This window comes from Xenopus tropicalis, chromosome 3, assembly GCF_000004195.4.
Source record: "Xenopus tropicalis strain Nigerian chromosome 3, UCB_Xtro_10.0, whole genome shotgun sequence".
NCBI classification, from domain to species: Eukaryota; Metazoa; Chordata; class Amphibia; order Anura; family Pipidae; genus Xenopus; species Xenopus tropicalis.
The window spans coordinates 76,593,921-76,611,084 of record NC_030679.2 but is presented as its reverse complement, the minus strand read 5'-3'; the positions used below and the strand labels follow the sequence as shown (position 1 = coordinate 76,611,084).

Genomic DNA, 17,164 nt, shown 5'->3' with positions numbered 1-17,164 from the left:
TAACACTGGGCAATAGCTAACGGCTGGCAGGCCATGATGGTTGTGATCATTTGTCCTCTATTTAAATTCAGCTTTACAAAACAGGTCATCTTACCAAAGTTTTGTGGACACTAAAGATTTAATTATTGGGCCCCCATAACATTTTGTTAGATAACTAGGGGTCTAATAGTTCACCAGAAATACATTTATTCAACTGCCTTTTATTTTTGTATTCCTTTAAACTGCACCCATAATATCAGTTACCAACTTTTCGAACATCTGTTCTCAGATTCCCTGTATGCAGATGGAGAAACCACTGCAGTTTATGGATTGCTGCCTGTGGATCCAGGAAATGGAATATATTTACAGTGTAAACCATTCCAACAACAGAATTGTGAATTCCCATTTGGAGCCATAGCAAAGACAATGCTATTCCAAATATAAGGTGCATGAAATAACAAGTGACTTTACTTGATAAGAGCCAGTCGGTCTTTCTCCAATGGGTGATCATCCAGCCACTGGGAATAACGGGCAATGGACCATTCTGCTCTCTGGGAAAGAAAACCAAAACAGGCACAAAATGCAAATAGAAAACCTAATTCAGTTATTGGCTAACAATAAACAAAGAAGCATGAATATGAAATTCTTGAAGCACATAAGTAACAATAGTGGATTAATGTCCCCCTAAGATGCAAATACTTCACCTTTAAGGGCTGGGGTACACGACAAATCTCCCCACAATGCTATTCCACCAGCTAGAATGTAAATCGCTGGTGGGATGGCATTCGCGGCGCTGCCATTTGCCTTGAGAAGAAACTTTGGCAAATTGCAGTGACGCGTATGCCATCCCACCAGCGATTTACATTCTAGCCAGTGCGATGGCATTGTGGGGAGATTAGTCACCGGCGACTAATCTCCCTGTGTGTCACAGCCCTAAAACAATTAATTCAATTAAGAAAAAAGGTTTTTGGAACTCATAACACTTAGGGGCCTATTTATTTAACTGAAATTCAAAGTACGGCACTTAGCACTTCTCCTACCCTCCCTTTTGCTCACAGCCTCTGCTCTACTTGCTGCTAAGTCTGTTCCTCACTCTTCGGCTTGTTACAACTTTCATGCTCCCACACTGCTGCACCCCCAGATGTTTGCTAGTGGGGCACCCTGCATCCTTTATGATCCTTTCTGCATTATTAATATTAAGTTGCCCTTAACAGCTCTCAGAAAAGAGAAGGCAATGTTCAGTTGCTGGTTATAAGGTGACGTGGGTCAATTTATTTCTATTTTAAAAGAAATGAAATCCACCAGAAACAAAAGTTCTGTCACTCATGATCTGTTCACAGTTGTGAGAATTTCAGGGCAAAAATTGTAATACAAATTCCAAAACTAAACTAAAAATTTTTAAGCACAAAAATCTTGAAGTCACCAGATTTACATGGCAGATTTTTTGTTTGGGTTTATGTAGAAGTCAATGAGAGTTTTCAAGACCTATGTAAAATTTGTCAGAATCATTGAAAATGATGGTAGAAGCTTAGCTTCCAGCTGCCCCACAACACTTTGGTGTTGTGAGTTCTGATGCTACACTTGCATGGGAAAACTAGGGCTAAATGTACATGACTGTGTGTAATATTAAACCATGGGAAGACTAGCTGGGCACTCTGAGCAACATTTTTGGTTAGATCCCCGTTTAGGTCACAGGATAAAATAGAGAAAAAAAAATGATTGCAGTTGGAGTTAAGCGTGCCTAACATTCTGATCTCACCGGGATGAGAAGATTTTGTAGAATAAATTTTACCTGGTATGGGGATTTCAAGTCCGGGGGGGCCCTTGTGAAAAGAAACTGCAGAATGACACTGTAAGGGATGAGGTCTCCCACAGATGAGCTGCTTGCTATATGCTCACTGGTCTGGAACAGCAAAGGCCTGCAATAAGTATTTAGTATATGTTACTCCCATACATGCAAATGGTACATTATATACATGTTAGATTGTGTTTTATATATAAATAGCTACATATCCATTGCTAGGAATGGTGTCCCTCAGATGCACAAACTATTAATCCAACCCTGTAAATAAGAGTTTATAACTCTTTGCTGAACTAATAGCCTCATAAACTTTTTTCTAGTAAAGAGAATTAGCACTAAAAAAAACATGAAATTTACATGCTAAATAGTCATGGTTGTTACAAACACTTGCAGTTCAGACCTAATATCTTGCCATCAGACGAGTGAAATGTAAGTGCCCAGCGTGGGGCCTTGCACATCTTTATTATACAGAGCAGATTGATAGGAATGCCTTTTCTGTAAAGTGCAGCTTTTCCCATCAAGAGAACAAATGACCAATATGTAGATGAACCAAAGGCAGAACAGTATCACTTTTCCTAAACACAGCGCAGCATGTACCTTGAGGTATATCCTGGGCATACAGGCATAGCTGAGTTTAGGAATGTGCCCAGAGACTGCTATGAGCCAGCTTTTGGATTAGTAGAATTAGTCAAACTCCTGAGGGCTTTACAATAGATTTGGTTTGGCCCTAACCTGGGGACAGAGAGAGAGGGGGAGGGAGAGAGAGAGATCTGATGGGCAGCTAATTGCACCTACAGGGCCAGAGAAACAGAACTTCATTATGTCTTAATGTTGGTATCTGCCAACAACGGCATGTCAAATTATTCTCACTGTCACAATTCTATATTAGGAGGCAAAAGAAGGAATATTTAATAAGGGCCAGATGCACAAATGATTTCAGATGGCAAATCATGTCCAGTAACAGGCAGTTTGTTGCACACAATGTTGTGTGTGAATATTAGGGCCCAATCAAGGACAACATCACTTTGCAAGAACTTCATAAAGAAAAGAGCCAACCCCCCAGTAGTCTTCAAAGTTTTATCTGCCAAAATATTATAGGGTTCATTTACTTATGCCCTGGGCACAAAATCACACCCCTTAATGCTCATTTAAACAGCATCTAGAGCATTGCTACACTCAGCCCTGCTTGGAAGGACTGCCTGGACAAGGAAGGTTTGTGCTGTTAGACCATGACTTTTAAGTCACAACTATTGTTGTTTTAACTGCTCTTCTTTAGGCCTCTCTCACTTGGATTCTTTTACTCTCCTACATTTCCTTTTTCTATGCAGTCTTTCCCTTCTCTCATTTTCCCATCTCCTCTTGTCACCCGCTCTTCTCCTTTCTTTTTTTTCCCTTCTGGTCACCACTGACCTTTACTTTCATTTACAAAGAACTTTCCATTTTTTCCTGTCCCCGAACCCCTTCTCTTTTTCTGTCTCCCAGCTTTTACTCCTTAAAGTACCTAAATGGAACAAGTGTTTTACATATAATATTAGGACAGTTGCAGCAAAGAGATGTATTATGTGCAGGTGCCAGACACATAAATTTACCTTAAAAATGCAGAACAGAATATTTTTACAGGGGTTTTTAAATGGGAGTGGTTAGAATAAACTTACAAGGGAGCTGACAATTAAATGTGAGCAAGATGTAGGCTACATGGGATTAACACTGTGAGGAGTATAATTTGCACAAGATATCACTCCCCATGCCCTGGCCCTACCCTACTGACCTACTGATGCCACTCACACAAACAGCCACACACCAACTGGTTCTTGAGTTTGAAGAAAGGATAATGCTGAGGTGGGCAAAGTGCCAGTAGATAGTTTCATAGCCAGTGGGATGAGCTATGTTAGATTTATATTATATAAGTATTATGTGTACACTTACATGACTGATAAGTACAAGTTGTGAAATCCAAAATCTGTACAAAGCTGCTATAGGTGCTGATATATACAGCACCATTATGCAGTGCCTTTGGCACCCGTGTGTATCCGAATAATAGATTGTACCAATAGGTGTAAAACATGATGTGAGACATGGCTTGCTTACTAGGGAGATTGTTATAGTAAGTTATATACACTTCAGCAATAACACAAGCAATGTCTGTACTGGCAGATGAGTTAAAAGGAGCTGATAAATACACACCGCATGCGTTGTCGCACCCTCACCAGCTTAATGATCAACATTATAAGGGACCTGCTGGGTAGAAACATTGCCCTCCAATGTAATAAATAATTCAGGAGGCTTTGACGCCTACTTAGTTACCATGGATTTCAAGACTAAAATATACACAGTGCTGAAACAGTAAAAGGACTATTTATTATTTGATTCTCTTCTGAAAATACATTGTGTAACATTTTATTTGTAGCCTCTGTCTTTGTCATGTGCAGCAATAGCTTCCTTAGTCTTCACTGGGTAGCAAGCAAGGGTTACAGAACAAGGTGATCCATACTAAGTATATCAGGGGCAGAACTAAAGCAGAAGGGGGCTAGTAGTAAAAGCTATGCTTTTACTGCCTGTGTTGCCTGTGTGTCATACTCTGCCTGCCCTACCCTGCCTGTGTGTGCCATACTCTGCCTGCCCTACCCTGCCTGTGTGTACCATACTCTGCCTGCCCTACCCTGCCTGTGTGTGCCATACTCTGCCTGCCCTACCCTGCCTGTGTGTGCCATACTCTGCCTGCCCTACCCTGCCTGTGTGTGTCATACTCTGCCTGCCCTACCCTGCCTGTGTGTGTCATACTCTGCCTGCCCTACCCTGCCTGTGTGTGCCATACTCTGCCTGCCCTACCCTGCCCGTGTGTGCCATAATCTGCCTGCCCTATGCTGCCTGTGTGTGCCATACTCTGCCTGCCCTACCCTGCCTGTGTGTGCCATACTCTGCCTGCCCTACCCTGCCTGTGTGTGCCATACTCTGCCTGCCCTACCCTGCCTGTGTGTGCCATACTCTGCCTGCCCTATGCTGCCTGTGTGTGCCATACTCTACCAACCATCTGGGTTCTTGCTGTGCTACCACCAGCTGATGTTACTCTATAATAAGCAGTTCATATACTGTATAAATTTAACAATTTATGTATTAATATGTCAGTCAGTTCATTGGGGACAGTGGAATTTGCCTTTGTTGGTCAATGAAGTTTGTCCCTGTCAAGCTTCTCTGCATTGTCTTTTTCTCGCTACACAGGTTATGTAGGTTTCTAGACAAGTTACATTAGGTTTTTAGGCAAGTCAAGGCAGTTTTCAATGAAGTTACGTAAACTGCATACGTTTTAACGTAACTTTATATGTATCTTACACAAACTGCATAGCTTTCGTTATGCGGTCGGCCCTCCTTCAGATGCAGATTTCATTGGGCCCAACATAACAGTCCCCCCTCTCTCCCCTCAATGGCAGCCCTGGTTATCTTTATATATTTTATTACACAAACACACAGTTTAGAAACCTTAAGAAGATGATAGAAGATGTTAAAAAAATGTTTTAACTCTTAAAGAAACATACCTAAAGGATCGCAACAGCCGGTATGACTTTCCAAGATCTGCAACTCTTCTGCATAAAGGAGCCACTGCCAATTCCATCTATAAAAAAAAAAAAAAAAAAGAAACAAGTTTTTATTTTACTTTAAGAACAGACTTACTGTTGTATTTTATTGTAGAAGTTAATCCAGGCTCATGGGGGCAGTTTTTCCACTGTGTTTTTTAGTTGCCAAAGAAACACCTGAACTCACTTCCTACTGTAAATTGTAACTGCCTGACAGAGCAAGTACAGTTGGTTCTTGCCCCAAAAATGCACATTGGAGCATTTTAATAACCACCTATACTAGCAGTGCCATTGATTAGGGCTGTGGCACAGAGGGCAGGTTATCCGGCAGTGGTCAAATGCCCTGTTGCCACTCTTGGTAATATTAAATGAAAAAGCACCTTGCGCAATTTACATGGATAAGTAAAAATCAGACCTTCATCTGTCACCTTTCTGTGTACATCAGTCACAGAACATTCTATACGATCAGAAGCTGCGACAGACCGACAGACAGGGCTCTTCTAATCACCACCAGGTTTCTCTGATGGCAGTGGCAGTCACATCCCAAATCCCCCATATGCAGCAGTCCTTAGAGAAATAGCAGATGGGGTGTTTTGCCGCCCCTTGACATATCTTGCTTTTTGCAGGCACTTATAAATAGCTTTGAAACCTATGTATTTGCATGTCAAACCGACTTCTTGCATAAGTGCATGAAAATGGCTCTCTTGCATTTTTTAAATAGTCTACCAGCAGAAATGCACATTCAAAAGTATTTTTAGATACTCTGTTACCTGCAGGGAGCAAGATTTCTCAAGAGCAACAAAGTGCCCCATCTATGGGTTATGGCACACTGGGAGATTTGTTTCCCCCGGGAAATCTGCTCTACTCTCAGGGAACTAATTTCCCAAAAACCTATTCTTTGGTTTCAGTGTGAATTGTGGGCAGTAAAAACACATGAATTGTGGGACTTCCCGAAGTGCATGAGAAGGCATGGTTACACAGGAGATTCCCACTGACACCAATGCAAATGTCAGGATATTTGTTGCCCACAGAACAAGCAACAAATCTCCCCATGTGCCACCACCCTACAGGTAATTGTAGGTGTGAATGGTAAACAGTACACACAGTTTGTTAGGCTGATGCCACACGAGGCGTAGGGCTGATATTTTCGGCAAGCGGAAAAACGCTTGGCGCAAATTCAGCCCTACGCCTGCTACTTGTGCCTGCACCCGAATGAATGGAATACGCTCTGGTGCAGGCACATGTAGCCGATATACACATGAAAACGCAAGATAATGCGTATTCCATTCATTCGGGTGCAGGCACAAGTAGCAGGCGTAAGGCTGAATTTGCGCCAAGCGTTTTTCCGCTTGCCGAAAATATCAGCCCTACGCCTCGTGTGGCATCAGCCTTAATCATGAAAGAGAAGGGGGTGATAGCAGAAAAGAGTGACTGAAGTTTATCAGAGCACAGGTCACATGGCTCAGGGCACCTGGGAAATTAAGAATATGGCTTAAAGAATATGTCAAACATCAAAACTAAATATAATAAAAGTAATTAAAGTTTGCTCTTTTGAAAAATGGATTTCAGTACAGGATTCTGCTAAATGAACACTATTATCTCAAGCATTTTTAAATCTTGTGACAGAATCCCTTTAAATGATTTGCAGATCACCCCATTATTTTTTTTATTTACATTGTACTTAGTCCTAAATTTCCTTAAAATGGGGTTGTCCCCCATTAGCTGTGCCTGCTTGCTGTAATGAAATGTCTCTGGCAAATGTCAAATGATAATTGTGATTGAGAATGAATTCAAATTACAGTAGATTCTGCAGGTATGTTGTAGCTTCCAAAAATCCCTGGCAGGCTTTAAGTCCATCTTGGTGTGCTGACACAAACATTACTTATAATCCCACTTGTAATCAGTGTACAAATACATAATAACACAGGGGACCAGAAATTGTGTATAGGCAGTTTAAAAGCCTAACTAAAGAAATAGGCTAGAAATGCTGTACATTATGTTTTGGGCTTCTGTACCAGCCCAAGGCAAGCACAGCCCTTTAGCAGGGAAGATCTGTGCCTCCAAAGGTGCCCCAGTAGCTCCCATCTTCTTTTCTGCTGATTCACTGCACATGCTCTGTGCTGCTCTCAGTTACTGAGCTTAGGGACTGACTCACAATATACTGTATATATAGAATATAAATGTTGCAATAAAAGGCTGATTAATAATTAATTCAGACAATTTCTACATAGCAGTTCAGAAACCAGTGCAATTAGCACCAGAATTTAATAATCAGCCCCACAGCATTACCCTTTATGACAGACAAACCTCATTCTCTGCTTGATAATTTGCGACAACCCCTAAGCTTAACTTCTCAACAGCTGCCCAGAACCCACTGAGCATGTGTGTGTCACAGACACTTTCCATGAAAGCTCCTGAGACAAGTTGAAGTTCTGTATCATTGCTGCTATGGAGATGCTACAACTTTAGTCTGGTGCAATAAGTTCAGTATATAAAATGTGTAATTTTTAGCCATATTCATTTTCAGGGTTTAGTACTCCTTTAAAAGTTTGTTTACAAATCAAGGAACCTTGGCTGGTAAAATGTGTGAGCTGGAGATGCTGGCGCTTAAGGCCAAATTTGATCTCACTGGCAATGCTGAGTGAGTCCCACAACTGGCCAGTATTTCTTCAATATGAAGTAGAATTTAACATACAATATGAAGAAAGAAGTAATGGTGGAAGGCCTTAAGGAACATGGTTTTTTCATAGACTGTATAGGGTCAAGCAAATGAATTGGTATGCTAAAGATCATCTCACAAAATAAAGAGACTCAGCTCCTGTAGGAAACCCAGAGAGTAACCAGTGCAAAAGTACTGCCAGGACAGTTAATGGCAACAAATGTATAAACATATCACATAACAAGTGGCAAATTTACAATGTGGCTTTTTTTACATTTCAGAAAAAGCAAATAGTGTATAGTTTGGGCATTAAGTTTCTGCTAAAAACATAACAGGAATGATTGTCATTTAAAATGATATAAGTCTTCTAAATAAGCATTTTAAAAGCACCAACATATTGCACAGTGCTGTACAATAAATAGGTGTATAATACCGAAAATACAGATCACATAAAAAATCCACGTGATCACAGATAAGAGAGGTAAAAAAGGGGCCTGCCCACTGTTAATTTACTCCCCGAAGAAGGAAATGTAAGAGTGTTAATGTAATAACAGGCATCTGTGGTGGGCAAGATATTGGAAGGTTTGTTAAGGAATCACATTTTGGATTATGTTCTTGAGGTTTGCATTATGAGCAGTAATCAGTATGGCTTATAACGGACAGATTGTGTCAAACAAATTTAATTGCCTTTTATAATGAAATAAGTAGGAACTTGGACAGTGGGGTTGCAGTAAAAGCTGCTGATTCAGTGCAGAATAAATGATTACTTTCTAAACTAGTTTGTTGGTCTTGGCAATGTTGTTTGTACATGGATAGTAAACTGGCTAAAGGATTGTGTGCAGACAGTGGTTGTCAATGGTTCTCTGCTTGCAGTATTGTTCACAGCAGGGTGTCTTATGGTTCTGTGACTTAGGGGACGGTATTTAATAATGTATCTGTGTATCAGTGCAGATGACACAAAACTATGTAGGCCAATTAATTCCATCCAGGATGTGGCATCTTTATAACAGGATCTGGACAAACTAATTACCACAATCAACCCCAACTGTTATTTCATTTTACCATAGATTTCTTTAGGCCTGTAAGGATCGATCAGGTACAGTTTTTTCTTTCATGACACATGACCTACTTTCCTTTACAATTTCACTCTTCCAAACTGGACACTGCAGCCTTTGAATCTCATATATTCCACACTGACTGTTTACCTTGACTGATCCTAAGCTCAGCATCACACAGTGTATTCCCTTAGTTCAAGTAATTGAAGTACAAAGAAAAATATGTCTATGACCAACTGATACAGGCAAAGTAATGGTCTTTCTATACTGATAATTTTCTTTCTGTTGGTTAAAAATGGCTATGTTATTGAACATCAATGAATGGATATACATAATCTGGATAGTTTGGGCCATTGCTATAACATTAGTAAATGCATCACTTATTGAAGGATTATATGGATAGAGTTTTATATTGCATTTCACTAGTCAGGATAACAAAATGTAGCAGTTTTCAGTGACTAGCAAAATCTTAACTTGTTAATTCACACTATGATAATTATTAATAATGACAGTCAATTCAGATATACATTAGATCACAAACCAAGGGGACACATTGTGCTTGAAATGCTGTCATGAAATTACTAATATGAGAATATATGAACTTATTTCAGTGGCCATTAACCTTTTCACTGGGAATGTAATTTTCATGTCATGCTGGAAGACAAAGTTGAAACCAATTTTTATATTTTTAGAGACCAGCAAACTTTTTAGCCTGGTAAAAATTTTGGACTCATCTGCCTGCCATCCCTGTGTTAAAAGGGATATATAGCATACATTTTTACAATGCACTAAACCATGTAAAAAACTATAAAATAGAAGGAAGTGCTTTTATTTTAATACTTTTGGGTTCAAATATGTCCATAACTGCTTGAAAACTGTGCTCTACCCAGGCCTTATGCCAGCTTCCGGTTTAGACTCTTCAGTATACCGGCTCAGAGCCGCCGGCCCTCATACCTACTTAAAGTGAAGTGAATATGCATAGAGTGGGCGGGGCTTAGCGATGTCACAGGCAGTCCGTTCCTGCTCTACTTGCTCCTCTCACCCCCCCAGCAGCAGCACAAGCAGAGAGACACAGAAGGAGGGAGGGGTTTTCCCTGCTGCTGCTGCTGAGTAAAGCCTGTCAGTCAGTGCTGTGACCACTTCCTGGGGGAGACTGAAGCCACTCCCATGTTTCATTTGGCTCAGGCTTCTAACTGGAGAGGTTGTCTCTGCAGCTCTCATATAATGACAGTTTTAGGAGGTAAAATGCTTTCAAAACCTTGTTCTTTCTGCATCATTTCACAATTTGAGGGAGGATGAATATTATAACTGAATATGAACTTTATATAAAATGTCTCCTTTAAAGGAGAAGGAAAAGCATTTTGGCAGTTTATTGCCAAACGATTAGCACTAATAGTGCAAGCTGGAACGCTATATTTATTCTGCAGAAAGCTTTACTATATCTGAGAAAACATCCCTAGAAGCTCCCTCTGTTTGTTTAGCAGAGGGAGCTACTAGGGCTGCCATTTTAGCTTGGTCTCAGTAGCTTCCATGATGCAGCTCTGGCTGCTGGTAGCTCAGATTACACATAGTAAATATACATTAATGGAGGGCACTCACTTAGCATACATAAGGACAATAGATATTTTGGTGCAAAAAAAAACCCAAAAGCAGCCCTTTTGGGGATATAGGGCACCAAAATTTTGAATAGAATAAGGGTTTGCACACAAAAAATAATACAGGCACAGTGGTAGTATTAAAAGAATATAGTCTATTATATAGTATACAGAAATTTAACAACAGCCAATTTTAATTACAAAATTACAAACAGTACACAGATAATACATACCACAAAATGTGCATAAGCAAAAGAAGTCACAGGTTAGCGGATCCCCCAAGTCCTCTCAACCTGTCTGCCCTTCCTGCGACTACTAAATCCTATCTAGCCAAAACTTAAAAGCGCCTTATGCAAGTTTTGCCCTCCACACATAGGGGCTATATCAGAGGCAACGTCTCTGCATGCCTAACATCTATTAATAACCCAAAAAAATTAAAATCAGCCAATGAGTATCCTCTATGAACACATAAAGGATTTATTTGTGGATCTCAATAAAGGCCAAGTCTTAACAAAGCAAATAGACTCATTCCCATGTGGCAAAAGAGGGGGAGGTGCAACATTAAAGGTCATCCTTTTTTCTTTACTTTTCTATTAGAGTGTTTTGACCTTGCACACCCGCTTTGGGTTTTTCTCTGCAAAATGGTAGGTTCTCCCTACTTTTGCAATATTATTTGATACATAATAATAACACAATATGTGTGTTTTGTTGACATGAAGATGTGAGATGTGCATGCACAGAGTAAAAACGCTGCCCTAGAGTATGATGCTGGCACAAGAAAAATGGCAACCATGAGTGGAATACATCTAGTGTTTGCTAAGAGACTCTGGTAGACTACTGTTTGCCCAAGTTGTACTTTTGGGGGTTTTCATTGTCATTTAAACCCTGAATTTCTCTGTAGAGAAGAGACTGCTCTTTCAATGTCTTCAGAAGTAAACTCAAAAACTACCTCTTGTAGCACTGTAGAACAATACAATAGACAATGGTCCTTGTATGTGCTCTAATAGCGAGAACCTGGGTTTAGGGGAGAGTGTGAGTGCATGGGGGGGCAGGGTGCTCCACTGGTAATCCTGTTCATCTCCTTTGCATTCTGCACTTTATCTAGTTCTAAATGTAGATGATGTACACACCATATTCTGTACAGCACTGTGCAATATCTTGGTGCTCTATAAATATGTATTCATTATTATTATAATCGGCATACAGTACCTAAATAGTATTAAAAAAAAAATCTTACAAAAGGCCAAAACAATTAACCGCTTTCTTCCATTCTAAAACCCTGCTTACCTATCAGTTTTTACATGATTTTCATAAAAACCAAGCAACTAAAACTTAAGTTCCATTTACTCAATGCATTCAACATCGTTTGCAGTAGTTTCTCTCACCTGTGCAAAATCAGCAGCTAGTCTCATTTTGCCACCTTCACCAAGGGGTCTTAATAGACTTGCATTGCGAATAAAGACTTCAATGGCTCTTTGTGCAATTGCTTCAGTGTTGTCATAGACAAAGTCCAAACACTCAAAGTGTCGGAAGTAGTCACTCATAACTCGTGCTATAAACCCTTGCAATTCTTTCATATACAAAGAACATGGCACATCTGGTTTTCCCGAGTTCGACAGGTTGCTGAAAAATTGAGAGAACATAATGGACTAAAATCTAAAACAATTTAATGTTATTGTAAGGTACAATTCTGAAAATAAATTATTATATATGAAGAGAACAGAATCTACAATTATCTGTTATGGTTCTGATTTCTGCCCAAAACCAAGCTAAGCATCTGTTATACAACCTAGTATAAGCAATACATGAGAAATGTGTTTATTGGAATATTTAAAGGGGCAGTTAAAAAGTAGTTACCTTTATCTACACAAATGTACATTCAAAACGTCAATCACTATACACAAACTAGACACATTTTGAATAAGCAAATACAGGTCTCTAGCAGATCTGCATACCCTAATCTCATGATGTTTGACCATTCTTCTTTGCAAATCTGGCCAAGTCATGCCTATAATTTCAAAAGAACATATCGAATAAGGGCCCTCCACCCAAAAATGTTTTTGATAATGAATGAAAATGCAATATTAGCAAATTTCTTATATGCATTAATTAAAGGTGTTAATTTGTTTTAAAGTAATTGGTACTGTTAATTGCTACTGAAAGAACATTTTGTTATCTGGCCGGGACTCTCTGTAGTACTAATCAGTTCTCCTTGAGGCCCTGCTATTCAGCGAGCTTCTGCTAAACTCTTTCAGGGGTCAGAGCCAGAAGAACTGAATATGTACACAGCCTGACAGATAAAGCTTGTAATAGCAATCAAATTTACAAACCATTTTAAACCGATTAAAATATGATGTATATTGGAAAGTTGCTTATAATTACATTTGCTTGTACTATGCAATAAAATGTGTTTTTTTATGGCAGGGAACCCCTTAACTAACCTGAATAATGGGCAATAATTTGAGCGATAATTTTGGTCTTTCTAGCATTAAACTGACATGTCTGTAGAAACTGTTATTTGTACAGTTTAGCTTCCGGCAAACCTTTCTTGAAAGTCGTGCTTGGCCTGAGACATTTGGTGCACCACACACCTTCAATTTCTAAATTTTTTGATTGCACTTTAAGGTATATGTCGTGCCACATTACTTCTGATTTCATTTCAAGTTCCTTTCAGACTCACGATTAAGCCTTTGCTTTGAAAACCACTGGATGGAAGAGTGAGCTTTCCTAGACTGCTGATTTCTGTTTTCTGTTGCCTTTTAAATGACTCTAGGCCAAACAATTCACTGACTTTTAAAGGTGCACAATTTTAGGCCCCAGTGGGCAGGATTAACCCATACTTGCCTAGTCAGAACTTTTCTCTGTGCTGTGTTTTGCAATGTAAACAAATGTGCAACATAGATCAAATAGGGAACTGGAAATTTTAAATTTAAGGCACCAGCTGAAAGCTACCTAGATGCTGAATTTGGTAGCTCTAAAAGGGTTAAGGGAAAATATGTATATGAAGGGTTAATTTTTCTTTTTATTTTGCAATACATGTTAAAAATAACTCATTTATCTGCATGTTTTGCATTTATTAAGGTAATCAACCACAGACTCTGAAATAGTGGTCTGTTAGAAATGTTTGAAATGGTCCTTGGCTTTACCAATCACTAGCTTTAAGCTAATACTCTGTAGGACAAGTGTTTTTATTATCAAAAACCCCCACAACAGGGCAAATGAATGTCTGCAAGTGCAGTGAGCACTGGAGAGGCATCAAAATCCCAGACACTGCTTACTATGGTAAGTGCCTAAAATTAGATTTCCAAGCACACAATGTTAGACTGAAAGCACAACTTTCAACCATAATTTGGAATTTAATTTCCCCTGATTAAAGGACATGTAAACCCCCCCACACAAAAATGTAATCAGTGAACAGCCTCTTTGAAATCTTTCAATACCTGCCACACTGGTTGTCCAGAGGTTAATAGTAAGGCTGCAACATCCCCTTAATCACTTAGATTTCCTTCTCCTCAACCCACTCGGCCCCCTCCCTAAGGAATTTGCTTTGGCTGTTGGCTTGTGGGCATGCTCAGTTGTTCTAAACTCAGATTACTAAACACGCCCTCCAGTCTAGCAGCCAGTATGGCATTGCTGGTTCCCATAGAAACTCAGCTCTAGCTGTCTGCTTCAATTTTTTTCTTCCAACCAACTCTCCTGAGCTCAGCTCGAACAAAGCAGAACTTTTATCAGAGACAGCTGTGCCTGTGTGAGTCTGTATTCTTGATGAAATGTATGCTGAATAAGGGTCTGTGTGTGTGTGTATGCTGCTTGCAGATATAAATGTATCTGATTATGTATCAGAGGAAAAATGGCCACCAGGTGAAAGCTGCTATTTGCTTTAGGAAAATATGATGGTGCTGGCAAGCAGAGGGGATATATGCAGTACAAATGATGCCATCTGGGTGGGGGAGACATGTCCAACTGATATACAGTGTAGGCAAATGTATGCTTTACATGTCCTTTAAAAGTTGTGCTTTAATAGCTACATAGTAGTAAATTAATTTGTAGACTATACAAAGTTCTTGATAAAACGCTTCCCTCTGCAACCGGGAAAGCCTTTAGTAAATAGCTAACCTCCTTCCCCCATAAGTGAGGAATGACAGGAGGAGGCCACCAACTCACTGCGAGTATCAGATATTGTTTAAGGATACTCATTCTCCAACGCAAACTTAAAATGATAACGCAAGGTTATCATTAGATGCAGAAATTATAGGGACACTTTCCTCTACATAACCCGGAACTGCCTACAACTGAGTATTGGGAAGAAGTGATATAATACTTGGTTTGTAACCTGGCTTTCCCTGGCTCCTGCTCTTCAGGTTTGATATTTGCTAAATGGTAAAACTGATGGCCCCAATTTTAGAAAATTAAAAATCAACTTACCCAGCAAAGTCTTCTTGGTGCATAGTTATAATGATTGCCTCTATAGAGTCAGCAACAGAATTCAGTAAAGGCTGGACAGCATTTCCCATAAGGTTAAAAATGACCTGAAAGGAAACCAACAGCCTGTTGTCATTTACATTTTAACACTTATTTTACTGCTGCACTAAATATTGCTCAACTGCTACAAAGGGGCCTCAAGGCTTTGGAACCAAACACGTAACACATGAAAAAGTGATCACAAGTAGTAAACCATGTTAGAGATTTTGCTTCAATTGTTGCAAATTGTGGCAAAATCAATGCTTGAAGATTAATAATATATGTGCCAGCAGAGAAAAAAGCAGAAATAACATTTGCTAAAAGTAAAAGGAAAATATGATTTTATGTGAAACAGACATTAAAATTTTCACTAGGTATTGCCTATAGCTGCTATGTAGCCTTTAAATAAGGAACCATTTTCAGGTGTATGTTACTGAGCTGGGGCTTAAAAGCTCCCTGCCTTCTCACTAGAGCCTTTGCATTAAAGGTAGGTGCAATATGGTCTTACTACTCAGTCACATAGTTCACTGGGGGACTTGAATTTAATTGCATCACCCCCTGAGGTAAGGGTAGATGCAATGGGGTCTTACTACTCAGTCTTATTGTTCACTGGGGGACTTGAATTTAATTGTATCACCCCCTGAGGTAAAGGGTAGATGCAATAGAGTCTTACTACTGGCAAACTTTTTTCTATTTCTCTTTTACTCTTTGTGAGCAGGTGGTGGCTCTTGTCGTTTATAGCAGTTGGTCAGCTCTATAGTGAGTTAGACCGAGCGCTGGCGACTTTTCTGGGATTTGTGTAGACATAAAATAAAGATGCTTTATATACACATGAATATGCTGTAATGCTGTTACTCTACAGTTATGAGTTTGCTCATTTGCAGCAGTGGAAGCCACTATGCAGTTTCCTTTGTTGCTGCAGGAAATTTTTTGTGGTCCTAAATAGCCAATCATAGCTCTCTACACATGGACAGAATACAACATATGTCTGATATTTGTCAGACAGAATTACTCTATAGTTTAAAATTTCTAGTTGTATTAGCTATTAGGAAAACTATACTCCCATGCAATGTAGGTCTCTATAAAAATATATTGCATAAACAAGCTCATATGTAAAACCCTGCTTCACCTAAATAAACACTTTTCAGAAAACTATACTTTTTTTTAGTAGTATGTGCTATTGGGTACTCCTAAATAGAAAATTGCAGGATTATAGGATTCACAGTGCACACAAACAAGCCAAGGCACACATACATGCTAGGCACCATCAGCCAATTAATAGACAGAGTCTTTTGTTCCCACACTTCTTCCTGTTACAGTTAGAACTGCAATATTTCTGGTCATGTGATCTCTGAGGGAGCCCACAGCCCATCACTAAATGGTGGCTCAAGAGAAAAGATGCAAAAGGCCAATAATTACTGATATATATATTCCAGTTTGGCAAGATTCTTTAATAGGTCACTTAACATATTATAAACTATCTGTTGATTAATTATTCATTTTGGCAGTATAGTTTTCCTTTAAATCACAGAATATTAGACATGCTTTGATGTATAACAGAATATTTAAACAACTACTGCTGTTTAAGACCCAAAAACTTACGGACGATTTAGTATCAAGAACGAACAGGGTTATGAGAGAAAAGCCACACAATTAACTACTTACCTTTAAGGCAGAAGAAATGACTTGCTCAGCAGCAGCTGAGAGTGAACTCTGACCAGATATAACCTTAAAGGGAAGGGGAAAATATATAAATATATAGCATTACTTAACTGCATGCATCACTAGGAATCATTTACTAAAGTCACAAGTTCGCATTTTTTCAATGAAAAATTTTACATGAAATATTTTACAAATGGGTAAGTTGTTCTACGGGGAGACATTACTAAAAGGTTTCAAGGTCAACAGTTGAACATTATAACAGACAGCAGGATATCACATCAATATAAGTTCACATAAAAAGAGCCACTTCTATTGCACAATGAACAAAAATGAAAATCAAAGAAATTTTAAATATATGGTTCTAATAGTACATTTATAAT

At 39.2% G+C, this 17,164-nt stretch overlaps 1 protein-coding gene across 1 annotated transcript in view; it reads right to left on the bottom strand.

Annotated features, from left to right (window-relative positions):
* Window positions 1-17,164, bottom strand: part of cog5 (component of oligomeric golgi complex 5) — a 129,377-nt gene that overhangs the window by 2,105 nt on the left and 110,108 nt on the right. The window contains exons 16-21 of the mRNA XM_031899016.1: window positions 16,788-16,850; window positions 15,087-15,190; window positions 12,047-12,284; window positions 5,314-5,390; window positions 1,772-1,898; window positions 451-530 (exon numbers count right to left, since the gene is read on the bottom strand). Of these exons, the coding sequence (XP_031754876.1) occupies window positions 451-530; window positions 1,772-1,898; window positions 5,314-5,390; window positions 12,047-12,284; window positions 15,087-15,190; window positions 16,788-16,850 (689 nt within the window). The remainder of the gene's footprint in view (window positions 1-450; window positions 531-1,771; window positions 1,899-5,313; window positions 5,391-12,046; window positions 12,285-15,086; window positions 15,191-16,787; window positions 16,851-17,164) is intronic.